The sequence below is a fragment of the Paralichthys olivaceus genome, chromosome 3, assembly GCF_024713975.1.
Source record: "Paralichthys olivaceus isolate ysfri-2021 chromosome 3, ASM2471397v2, whole genome shotgun sequence".
Classification (NCBI taxonomy): Eukaryota; Metazoa; Chordata; class Actinopteri; order Pleuronectiformes; family Paralichthyidae; genus Paralichthys; species Paralichthys olivaceus.
This window is the reverse complement of record NC_091095.1, coordinates 9,531,811-9,544,094: the sequence shown is the minus strand read 5'-3', so window position 1 is coordinate 9,544,094 and position 12,284 is coordinate 9,531,811. Positions and strand designations below refer to the sequence as shown.

At 41.3% G+C, this 12,284-nt stretch overlaps 1 protein-coding gene across 1 annotated transcript; it reads left to right on the top strand.

Moving 5' to 3' along the window:
• The first annotated feature begins 312 nt into the window (after nt 1-312).
• On the top strand, nt 313-12,128 carry alpi.1 (alkaline phosphatase, intestinal, tandem duplicate 1). Its single transcript, XM_020098313.2, has 11 exons — nt 313-1,872; nt 2,628-2,753; nt 4,675-4,790; nt 6,131-6,305; nt 6,909-7,081; nt 8,031-8,165; nt 8,250-8,325; nt 8,894-9,028; nt 9,331-9,522; nt 9,784-9,900; nt 10,909-12,128. Exons 1-11 carry the CDS (start codon nt 1,779-1,781, stop codon nt 11,181-11,183), a joined length of 1,614 nt encoding a protein of 537 aa, XP_019953872.2. The 5' UTR covers nt 313-1,778; the 3' UTR covers nt 11,184-12,128.
• Nucleotides 12,129-12,284: the final 156 nt, after the last annotated feature.

The window sequence follows — 12,284 nt, the reverse complement described above, 5'->3', positions numbered from 1 at the left end:
ACAAAAATTGTTTGGATGGATTTTCTTCTGCTTCCTGCTCTCTCATCTGCTGTATTTCAAATATCCCACCAGAGGCCAGGGGAATATGTTGGGTTTATTTCTACCAGCACTTATCTCCTTATCCCTCCTGCATAGTCACGACTGTCATGCTTGGTGGGAAGAATAGATAAAATATGTATTTGGTGTCAACAGGAAATGTACCTGAGATGCACAATTGATTGTTTTTTTAAGATCAAGTTATATTCGATTTATACCTTTATCTTATTTTTTATTGTTTAGAGTTATTCGTACTGAATGTGTCGGGACTGAAATGTGCACGTATACATTGGGATTAGGTTCCTCAAACTCTTGTTTTGCATCTCTTTGTTTGTTTCATTGTCTAAATTCCCAGGAGTTCGCTACATTCCCATGAGCATCCAGGCTTGCCATATAATCAGCCCACAAAAGCGCCTAAGCACCTCTACGTAGGATGGATGATCCACGCTGAGACCTAAAACAGCCACCAGGTGTTTACACTTGTCATGCAGGAAACTAATTTGACTTTCCCAGCAGAAGTTAGACTTTCACTCGGAGGCAAACCCATAACAAATGGACAGACAGTCATGCCTCCACAAGTTTTCCTGCCCCAGCACTTTGCTGCTGGTATTTCCAGTTCATGTGGTGTGGGCCACATCATGTGAGGCCTCTTTAACCGGATTGCTGCTATGATTTTATTGCACTCTTGATTAGGCACATGTGACTAACTGCAAACCCCTGTTGGCAACGGGTGAGTGGTTCAGCGGAAAGCAAAGGTCCTCCACAGCACCGACTGGTAACGAGATTCAGCCTCGCGGGTTCACGAGGCCAGAGCCGTTTCCCCGGGAATTTGATTCTTCTGGTCGTGTGGAGCGAAGTTGGCTCCACTCAACTTATTTCACACATTAAGTGTTGTGTTTGCGTGGAGAGACATTTTTATTCTGCAGGCGGTCTCCACTACCTCACAAAGGAAAAATGCGAACACCGCTTCACTTCCCGTGGATCAACAGCCAAGTTGAGTTGGTGAGGGAGGGAAAATATTGGGGTCCTTCAAATGCAAAAAAAAAATCTGACGGTGGGGGGAGAATGGAAATATGACCATTTTCCTGACATGAAAAGCAGAGCACATCAAGACCCAATCATGATGTTCTCAAGAATAGGTTGGACCTGGTTCCATTTCCTCCCTTGGATGGTTTTTCCAGCGGATGGGGGGGAAAGAAATGGAAAGAGGCATGGTTATGATTTGTGTGTTATGGATGCCAACACAAATTGGGCAGCCATTTTTTTCCCCCTCTCTCCCTGTTAAAGAGGCTGCTGCATAAAAAAGACCTATTATTCATCTACCACATCAAAGGGACATTTACATTTCTATGCACACGTCAGACAGAAGAGGGAGAGCTAAATTAAAGGAACCTTTTAAAACAATAAAAGGGGGGTTGTGCACTTTCAGGAGTTGAAATGAGTAGAGGGGCTGCGATGCTACAGTGCTCTTGTGTGGTCTTTCGCTCGTGTGTCTCTCCCCTCGCGGCTCTTCCTCCTTCTCTCACATTCTCTCTTCCCCTCTTTTGTGGCTCTGAGCCTATGAGCTGTCGTGGGCCCTTCCTTACTACACACCCAGCGGGGCTTTAAAAAGGAAGGACTGGAGGTCTCAGCAGCCACACACACACTCTTCGCCTGTGCCTCCTGCCTGTCGGTCTCAACGTGCTGCTGTGAAAGCCGGCTGTGTCGACCTCTCCAGCCTCCACCGGTTACAGGGATTAGAGATGCAGAAGCCACAGTGCAGGGCCCCCAATCTCACGCTCATCCTCCTGTGCCCTATCCTGCTGGCAGTGGGCCGGGCTGCTGTGCAGAGCCAAGGTGAGGAGCTGACAAGAGTTATTAACTATTGATTATTAGCGGTGTGGATATTAGTAGCACTTTTGTGGGCAGACAAATGGACGCGCAGGGGGACATGAGCATGTGACCTCAACCTGGAAAAGGGTGAGTGTTTGAGGACAGGGCTGTGCTTGAGAAACGTCCGCTGCGGTGGCCCATGAGCACGGACTCAGGTGTGTATGTGGGATGGAGAGAGAGTGTTTGCGCAGATGCACAAAAGCGTGAGTGAGTATATTTTTTCCTGTGTCTACCTTTTTATGTAAACTGTGGGATGGACTGTTTGTCTTTCCTTTTTGTTATTGCCGAAGGAATGTTCCTCTTTGACTTCCTTCGCCGTGAGCCCCTCAGTGGGCATGAACAGACAGAAACCAAAGTGTCTTCTCGGTTGTGTTTTTCATTTTGACACTTTTTTGCTTTTCTAGCCAAAGGCAAAAATATTATTCAAAGTGTCAGAGAAAGGCAAAAAAGAGATGCCTGAGTGTGCAGGCGCCTATACTGACAACACTTGAATTGAATTGAGGCTTGTGCACCGGAGCTTCATTGCACACATGCAAACACCATGCACATACTAAGCAGTGTATATCATACACCTGCCTCATTCTCTACCTGCCTCTTATTATCTCTGAGATCCACTCATATCCGCCCACTCTCTCCCACACACTCACCTCACACCTCTCTCTCTCTCTCTCTCTCTCTCTCTGTGTGTGTGTGTGTGTGTGTGTGTTTTCATGGAGCAGCACGGTATGAACTTGAGAGGGAGCCAGCGTATTGGGATGCTCAGGCGAGAGCGACACTGGATGCTGCGCTGAAGCTCCACCCTCGGAATCACCAGGCCAAGAACATCATCCTGTTCCTGGGCGACGGTAGGTCACGCTATCGTTACTGAATCTCTTCCAGCAAACCACAACACTGTTGTTCTGAGTGTGGGTGAAGTTTGGACAGAAACAGTCACTTTCCGTCGCAGTGACAGCTCAATATGCAACACCGCTCAGATGTGGTGCGTTTTCTGTGCTCAGAATAGATTGATGGAAAGTGGCTTTCACAGTGGATTGTGTTTTTCTCTAAATTTGTAAAGATCAATGAGTCAGAGATCATCATAAAACTTTGCACAGCTTTTGTAAAAGGAAACATATGATCAGTTTTTCTTGTGTTACAAGAGGGTTTTTTAGATTTTTAGGCTTTATCGAGAGGGGGGGCAAGCGCTAAAACCAAGTGTTTCAGACAGAGACTGAAAAGAGGAGCTGCAGCAATGGACAGTTTGAGTAAAGTGAGGTTTTTTTAATCACAGCATATAAACCTTTTCCTTTAAAAGGCTTCACATAATTAAGTTTACATGGATTTGATAAGAAAAGCCTTCTTTTAACCATAAAAGTAACTTTTCTTTTACCAAGTATCCTGAATTTAAAGCTGAACTTATATAATAGAGTAAATGAAAGAGTGTAATTTAAAATCACACATGATTTTTAGCTGACTCAACGATTCTTAGATCTATGAGACGTAGTTCAGTTTTATCTTTACAGGTCCCTTTGAGTGCTCTGATTAATTTCAAAAGCAGCAGGCAGCTGTTTGGAGCAAACAAGTCTTGATAAACACTGTTCACCACCTGACAAGAACCAAACAACAGACAGTCATTCAGTATAGCTGGTTAATGCAGTGGAGCTGCAGCTTAAGCTTTGTCAGATATTTCCATCGGGAGTCAGTGGATTTCAAACCAAAACTAAAAAGTGGACAAATATTGGACTCAAATGAATACTAAAGTGAAGAAGTCATTTTTGTTCAGGGTGAGAATTTGTTAATCACGGTGACAATTAAGAGCAATTAGCAAAGATGCTGACATGCTCCATTCATACGGCGTAGTCTGGTGTTCATTGACTACAAAGGGACGATTGCCAGTCAGAGAACATTTCCATTTGGATTTGACGGGAAGATATTTCACATTGAATGTCACCATGTGATATATTTACAGCTGGTGAGGCATAAAACTAATTGTTGTTGGGAGAACTGTATGAATGCAGAGGGTGTTTTTTTTCTCCCCCGTTAACCACCAGAATATCTGCTTTAAATCAAACCTTCTGACTCAGGTTTCTGGGTGGTCGAGGCTGAGTTTTCTTTGTGCATCGCTTCTGTAATAATCTGCACAGAGCCTTTTCTCAGTTTTATGTGACTGTGATGTACAGGAACGGGTTAAGTGCATGACTTTAACACAGGCTCTGTCAGAGTAAACTGTTCAAATGTTTTTCAAAGTGATCAAAAGGCATGTACTTATACTTGTAGTTAATAGATGTGGTATAGTGACATAGCTGTATCTTTGTGTATGTTTTTATGTTCTCCAAATAGTGGTCTGAATATTTGCAGAGAAGAGTCGTTGTTGGCCTGTGTGAAGTTTTTGTTTGAAAGTGTGGTTCTCCTTCAAAACAGCTGCCATAACCGTCCTGCCCGTGTCCACATTCAGTCGACGTTAATGTCCCCGCCGTTCTTTGATTTTGTTTAGTCAGAGAGTCACTGAATCAATATTGTTCCTCAGTGTGGCAGTTACAGTCTGAGCTATTCAAACAAACACGTTTCTGGTTTGGATCATTATATTCACAGACAGGACAGACAGCAGTTGTCACTGCTCTGTGGGTTCAGACAAGTACAACCTACAAAAACAAATACGCAAATAGATGCTAAAACTGTTGCATCCCTAATAAATCATGTAATATGACTGTAGATTGAGATTGCAAAGCTAAAAAAAATTAATCCAAGCATATCTGGGACCTTCACCTGTAAATAATTTTCTCCCAGGGATGGGCGTGTCCACTGTGTCGGCAGCGCGGATCCTGCGAGGTCAGATGGAGGGCGGATCAGGGGAGGAGACAATGCTGGCCATGGACACCTTCCCATATGTGGCCTTGTCTAAGGTGACAACACAACACTTACCTGCTGATCATCACAGAGCCTGTAAGGTTTCATCATATAACCTTGGTGTGTTTTGAATTCATTTACATTTTTCAGAAGGAGGAGTATTTTATAATCATCGTCCTGTAATGGCACGATCATAGACTTTATATAAAGATGGACAGTGCATCTCCCACTGAATAAAAATGTATCTTATTAAGGCAACTTAGCACAAAAAACAACACTTGTACGATCAGTGTGATAAGAACTGCCTCAAATGACAGAAACATCCCATCCACCAACATGTAGGAAGCTGGGTTTATAACTTATACTTCAGCCAGCCAGCAGGGGGAAATCAAGAGGTTTTGGCTTCATTTCTGGGCGTGTTTATGTCATGCATCTTTATGTAAAGCTTGTTCATGCATTGGGTGGACCATTTGAAGCTTTACTGCTGAAAATTGTTATTGCTTTTCTTTTTTCTACCTAAAGAGACTGGCAGTACAGTTTGTTTAACATTTTTTACACCTTTTAATAGTGAAAACTTCTTCAACCACATTTCTCTACCACTGGATTAATATTAGCTAGCAAATTTTAAAGGGACTATATAAGGATAGAAAGGATAAAGCAGTAATTCTGCAGTTTTCACATTGCTCGTCAAAATACTGAAAACTAAATGAAAGCAGAGCAAAGTAACAAAGGCTCATTTCTTTGCCTCCTCACTCTGTAACCTTGCATGTATGCATAGAAGTCTTTGGACATTTCTGTGGCTGTTTGGTAAATCAGTAAAGTGTGACACGTGGAGGTGAAGGGTTGAAGCATTGAAGCGTGTCCATCTTTCACACGCTTTTTTTTCTGAACATGTCCGATCTTGCCTCATTCCATCCCTCTCTTTTTGTCTGAAATGAGCTTCGGGGGATTTAAGTAAATCAACACTTAGACCAAAAATGCTGACATTGTGGTAGAAACAGTGAAAACAGATTTAAAGTCATATAATCGTTGTATTGGTTCTCCTGACCAAGCAGAATCCAGTGTCTTCAGTTTCTCTCTGTTCTAACCTATAATCAAACAGGATTTTACGTTTACTTCATTCAAGGGAAATGCACAAGAAAACAGTTATTTTCCAGGAATGTCCTCCATCTGTTGTATGAGACCAGTTTTACATTAAATAACGGCAACAGCAGATTCTCTGAAACAATTTAAACAATAAAATTAGAAGTAATAGTCACCCTGCCACCTATAGAGTCTCCCTAGGTGCTCATCACCAAGCAAAAAACCAGAAAATGCATTTCAGTTTATCATAAAATGAAATATTAGAAACGTTTGAAGTCACTGTCCTGTCTTGATTTGTCTTTCTACTATGCAGACCTACAGTGTAGATAAGCAGGTCGCCGACAGCGCGAGCACAGCCACGGCCTACCACTGCGGCGTGAAGGCCAACGCCAAGACTGTGGGACTCAGCGCTAATGCGGTGGCCTACGAATGCAACACCACCTTCGGCAATGAAGTCTTCTCGGTATTACGACGGGCAAAGGCACAGGGTGAGGACAATAAACGGCTCGGCTAAGTAGTGGGTGTTCTGTGTAATTGAGAGGTGAATACGTCTGAATTACATTCTTATCTCAAGATACGCACTGGAATAAAACAATGCTCTGATAAACGTGTTCTCTGCTACCTGAGGATGACCACTCATGGTTCAATGTTCAGAACAGCTGACGTGGAATTATTATTTTACACTGACCGCATCACAACACATCATTTGCATGGGTATATCGATTCCTATGTGAAGTCATGTAAATGATTCCTGTGTAAAGGCACATTAGTGTCCATTATGTGACATATTATAATCACTGCTGCAGTATTATTGTAGGTGTTATGTTTTTGCTACATTACATGTAGAACTAAATTGTATTGATTCTTGTTGGGGTCACACACCACCCCTCCACAAAACTTCACGGAAATCAGTATTGTAGTTTTTGAGTAATTCTGATGACAAACAGACAAATAAACAAACCAACAGCAATGAAAGCACAACCTCCTAGGTGGAGGTAAAGAATAGTCAAATTTAAATAAACCTATTCACATTGTGATTAATTTACTGTGGACAATTTCATTCCTGATTTAAATGTTTGTGTCCGTTCCAGGTAAATCAGTTGGTATAGTCACCACCACCCGTGTCCAGCACGCCTCGCCGGCTGCTGCCTACGCTCACTCTGTCAGCCGCAGCTGGTACAGTGATGCCGATCTTCCTTACAGTGCTCGCCGACAGGGCTGTGTGGACATCGCCACGCAAATGGTCACCAACGTTGATATTGATGTACGTAAGAACAAATCTGTTTAGCACTTTTTAATTAATGTATTGCTACTGTATCATTCCAAAACCAGACGTATCTTTATCACTTGTTTGTTTTCAGATGGACGATCAGCTGTGGGATTTTATCTGACTTTATATTGCTTGGATGTAATTGAAGTGAGCGAGGGATTATCGGAATACAATTTAATTTCCAAAGTCCATGAGGACTTTGATCTGGTTAACTAGTAAAAGACTTCACAGGGCAGCTGTAGACAGAAAAAAATATCAAACCAAAGTAGGACAGAAATGTGCCAAGGATTAATATTAGATTTAGTCCAGCAAAACTTTATATATATATATATAAATTCATGAGTGTTCATCTTCTTTACAATAGGTTGTATGCACATTCAGCTACATGATGATATTATGTTATTCAAAAATATATATATTTGACAGCAAATTTAGAGAAGTTATAAAGTTATAAATCTACTTTAAAGCCTCACTGTTACTGTCACTGTTAATATTAAATAAACATATACAATACAACATATACTACATTGAATAAAACATGTAAAGTCAGAGAAACATAATTTGTGTACTGTTTCATGAAAGGTTCACGGTGTAATATTTAGGTGAAAGGGATCTATCAGCAGAAATTAAATATAAAATAATCCTAGTGATGTTTTCACTGGTGTGTTTCATCTAAATTGTAAAATTGTTGTTTTCTTTACTCTAGAATGAGCCATTTATATTTAAATACTTTAAATTTACGTCTGCAGCGGGTCCTCTCTGCAGAGGTCGACAGTATAAACACCTTTTGAGTTTTTATGACAAATGAAGGTACCACAGGTTCTCTTTCTTGTTTGGAAGGGGAGGGTTATGTGAGGGGTATCAGCTGCAACATGCAACTTCACTTAATTCTACACACTGAACCTTTAATGCAACATTCCATTGTGTCTGGTTTCCCTTTAAGGTGATTCTGGGCGGAGGGAGGATGTACATGACACCAAAAGGCACCCCAGACCCGGAGTATCCCACCTCCAACTCTCGAAAGGGTGACCGCAAAGACAAGAGGAACCTCATAGACACGTGGCTGAAGGCTAAGCCAGTAGGGTCATTCATTACTTCTATCAGCTATCTATAGTCTAAAGATAAGCACCCATAGACTTGTGTCCTCTGCTTCGTGTTTCAGAACAAGCGCTCGCACTATGTTTGGCACAGGAAGGAGTTTGACGAGATTAATGCTAAAACTACTGATCGGCTCATGGGTGGGTACATAGATGTGTTAACACACAATCAGGAGGTTGACAGCAGGTGAAAACACTCTGATAGTGTGTGTGTGTGTGTGTGTGTGTGTGTGTGTGTGTGCGCACTCAGTCTTATCTAAGTTACGAAATCTGCTCAAGGGCTTTGAAGTAACAGGTTTCCAGTTGTCATTTTTACAAGCATGTGAAGAACTCATGAAGGTGCACTGTAAAGTTACAGGAAACTTGTACTATCACCCCTCACCACAGCGATAACAATGTACATAACACAGATGCAGTTGCTGTTGTAATTTTTTTCAACATTATATTGCTTTCTTGTTATTTTTCCTGCATTTGAAAGTGTAATAATAGGCAGCAGTTTATTGTGGTAGGCTTTAGTCATTTAAACTTGATAAAAGGTACATATGTAAGTATATTTACTTTATTTTCCTCTTGCACTTGGCTTTAAGTATTGTGTTATTGCTCAATCTGTAGTTTATCTCTGCCCATCAACATTCCTGTTTGCTGATTTGTTTTTCTTCTTAATGCAACCACCAGATCAAACCTGTTTTTTCCTTCTCCATGGGTCCAGGTCTGTTTGAGCCAAAGGACATGAGGTTTGAGGTTTTCCGGAACAGCACACGAGACCCTTCCATTGTGGAGATGACGGAGAAGGCCATACAAATCCTCAGCAAGAATCCCAAAGGATACTTCCTGTTTGTGGAAGATGAGTAACACTGCATATGTATATTCATTAGCATTCCTACAACTCATTAACAACTCATCAAGCATGACATTATCAGCATCAGTAATAATCATGGCCTCAAAATAAAGATTTATACCTTTTGAAACTTGACTTTAGTTTTATGGCTCCAATATAAAGCATAAAGAGCGGTCATCACATTAATTAATCATTATCAGACGTATACACCATTTGGCTACTGTTAAAATTAGTCAAGTGAAGTTTTGTAAAGATCAAGTGTTTGTGGCCAGGTCTAATTCACTTGCTTTACATTGTGTCATATGAACGAGGGAGAATTGATCATGGTCATCATGACGGCATTGCAAAGCTGGCCCTGACAGAGGCAGTGATGTTTGACCAAGCCATTCAACGTGCTGCACAGCTGACCAGAGAATCTGATACACTGACTGTGGTTACCGCCGACCACTCCCACGTCTTCACCTTCGGTGGCAACACACCTCGAGGAAATCCCATCTTTGGTAAACCTAGCATGTTGTTTCGGATTCATGAAAATAGCATGAAGCATACGCATAAAAAATCCAGCTCAGAATCATGAAGCTTTTAGACATTTTAAAGTTTAAACAGCCCAGAATGACAAACTTTGAGATACTCATATATGCAGATGATACTTTAATACTGTAATATTCATGATTATTTAAGTTGCATGTTTCTTAAAAATGTCCGTTTTGTGATCATTACAACTGTCATTACTCACCTGTCCTGTCATTTTTGCTGTTCAGGTCTGGCACCAAAGAAAGCAGACGACAAAATGCCTTTCACCAGCATCCTGTATGCCAACGGCCCCGGTTATGTCCATGTAAATGGAACCAGAGGAAACATCTCAATGGTGGATTACTGTAAGCAATCAAACTAATGTCTTTCAGATGCAGCATTCATCTCTGCCGACGTGTGCACAGACAGCATGAACCGATGTGGTTAAGGCTGACTCATGCCTGCGTTTTTCTTTGGAAACCAAAGATGAAATATGATGTTTATGGCACCGTGTTGTCTTCTCCTCCACACACAGGCCTCATTGTGAACATGTTACTTTTAGAGGTTATTTGTGTTTCTTTGTGGAACACTGGACAGCAACGATCTGGTTCCTCCTTCTCTTGTTCTGCACGGTTTGCTTCAGTCATTGCAGTGAGGCAGTGTAGAGGAAATATATCTGTATACACACACACACACACACACACACACACACACACACACACACACACACACACACCCTGACCTCAAAGTCCAGACTTTGGTACTTTTGATTGGACTGGCCTCGCCTCACTTTATGTTTTTGGAACCATTAGTTGTGTCTAAAAGTGCACACTCATCCTATTTGGCCCTTTAAGTAAATGTGCATAAGTGAGATACACTCACCTTTAAAACTTTATGTATTCTTTTGGAAGTAGAATGGCACTCAGTGGAGCTCATACCTCTGCCAAGGCACAACAGTCCCCTTAAATACGATCAAGCTCCACTCAAATTTCACAGACTCATAGATATTAGTTCCCTAAATGTGCCAGATTTTCTCCATCTAGATCCATTAATTATTCCCTGGAAAAATTGCGAAAATGTTGAAAAACGCAATGTTAAAGAAAGTGAAAAGAAATTCCTGCATCTGCATCAGGATTGAATGGGTTCTTCCTTCACCCATACATGGTGGAAATTTGTTTTGGTAGTTTTTGCATTTTTTTGTTGGTTCATATATATAAAAACAAATATATGATTAATACTTCCGTAACTTGTGCACTGGGTTTCAGTCACATTAACATATATGATATTATGGTTAACATATTTAAGCAGTCGTTTTGTATGTACAGTTGATGATCCAAGCAGAGAGTTGAGAGTCTACACTTGTTTCCTTCCAGACGATGAAGAGTACATGCAGCAGGCCGCTGTACCGCTGGACGCAGAGACGCACGGCGGAGAGGATGTAGCGATCTATGCCAAAGGCCCAATGGCTCACCTGTTCCACGGGGTGAAAGAGCAAAACTACGTGGCACACGTCATGGCCTATGCCGCCTGTTTGGAGCCCTACACGAACTGTCCTCCTCACCCACACAACCACACCTCAACCGGCTGTGTGAACACACCCTCGAGCTTCCTGTTTGGCTTACTTGGCCTCATCTGGTTTTTCAGATGACCCTGAAACACACACGTCAAAGCCAACTGTTAAACATGTTGTAGGTATGCAGCAATACACAATGCACTTAACATTCACACACACATTTGCTGTAGACACACAGGCTGGCAGGAGTAAATATTTACGGTATAGCACTGTATGTGATACTGAAAAATATATAGGCCTATTCCTACGCATCCAAATACATGTGTACTCTACCATACAAGCGAACTGCAAGCTTAAACATGCATGTAGCATCTCTTTCCAAGTGCATACAAACAGGTAGACATTGTAGGTGAGATTAACATGCAAAGATTATGAAAATAATCACAATGTGCTAGTATTAATGTTGATGCTTATGCAAGCATTTCTTCAAGAAACACTCCATCAGCATTTCCAGTATTCTACTTTCAGAATTGCAACATGACTACTACCTTTCACTTGCTCGTACTTTCACTTGTTCTTGTTCTATCCCATTCCTATTTTTCAGCATGATCTGCCTGCTCAGAACTGTCCAACACTTGCAAGTAGCTAAAATTTTCTATTTCCACATGAATCTGAGGCTTCACTCAGAATAACTTGAAACAAACAAGCAGACTGAGGGCTCACTGTCCAGCTTGTGGACAGTTAGTACACACTCAGCAGTTATGAGATCCATCATCCCATGCCAAGCCAAGCTGCAACACCAACAGACCTTACAAGAACTCATCAGGATACTGTACCGCTCTTAGGCGGGGAAGACATGTAGAAGAGAAGATTTTTTTAAGTTTGTATCTTGACCTCATTGGCTCCAAATAGTAAATCTGGTTTTGTTCAGATTGTCTGCCTCTTGATACAGGATATAATCTATTTGGATTGTACATGAATGTATTTTGTATGCAAATCTTGTCAATGTATTTTTATACTGTTTCTTTTTGCAAATGTTAGTTATATATATGAATAAAAAACATTTTTTATTGATGAGTATTTCATCCAGTTCATTTAATAACACCTGTCTAACTAGTTTCCAAATAAAGAAAAAAACACAAAAGGCTTTTCTCAGGTAATTTTGAAGTCGGATTGAAAGTAAGCGCCCCAAAAGTGAAGCCAAATCATCTGTATCGCCCCCTAGTGGCTGGCTGG

Bases quoted from the DNA above. Each gene is read 5' to 3' on its own strand.
- alpi.1 (XM_020098313.2), top strand. From the start codon at position 1,779: ATGCAGAAGCCACAGTGCAGGGCCCCCAATCTCACGCTCATCCTCCTG. The intron at 2,754-4,674 runs GTAGGTCACGCT...ATTTTCTCCCAG, and splicing joins CATCCTGTTCCTGGGCGACG to GGATGGGCGTGTCCACTGTG. The intron at 8,326-8,893 runs GTGGGTACATAG...CCATGGGTCCAG, and splicing joins AACTACTGATCGGCTCATGG to GTCTGTTTGAGCCAAAGGAC.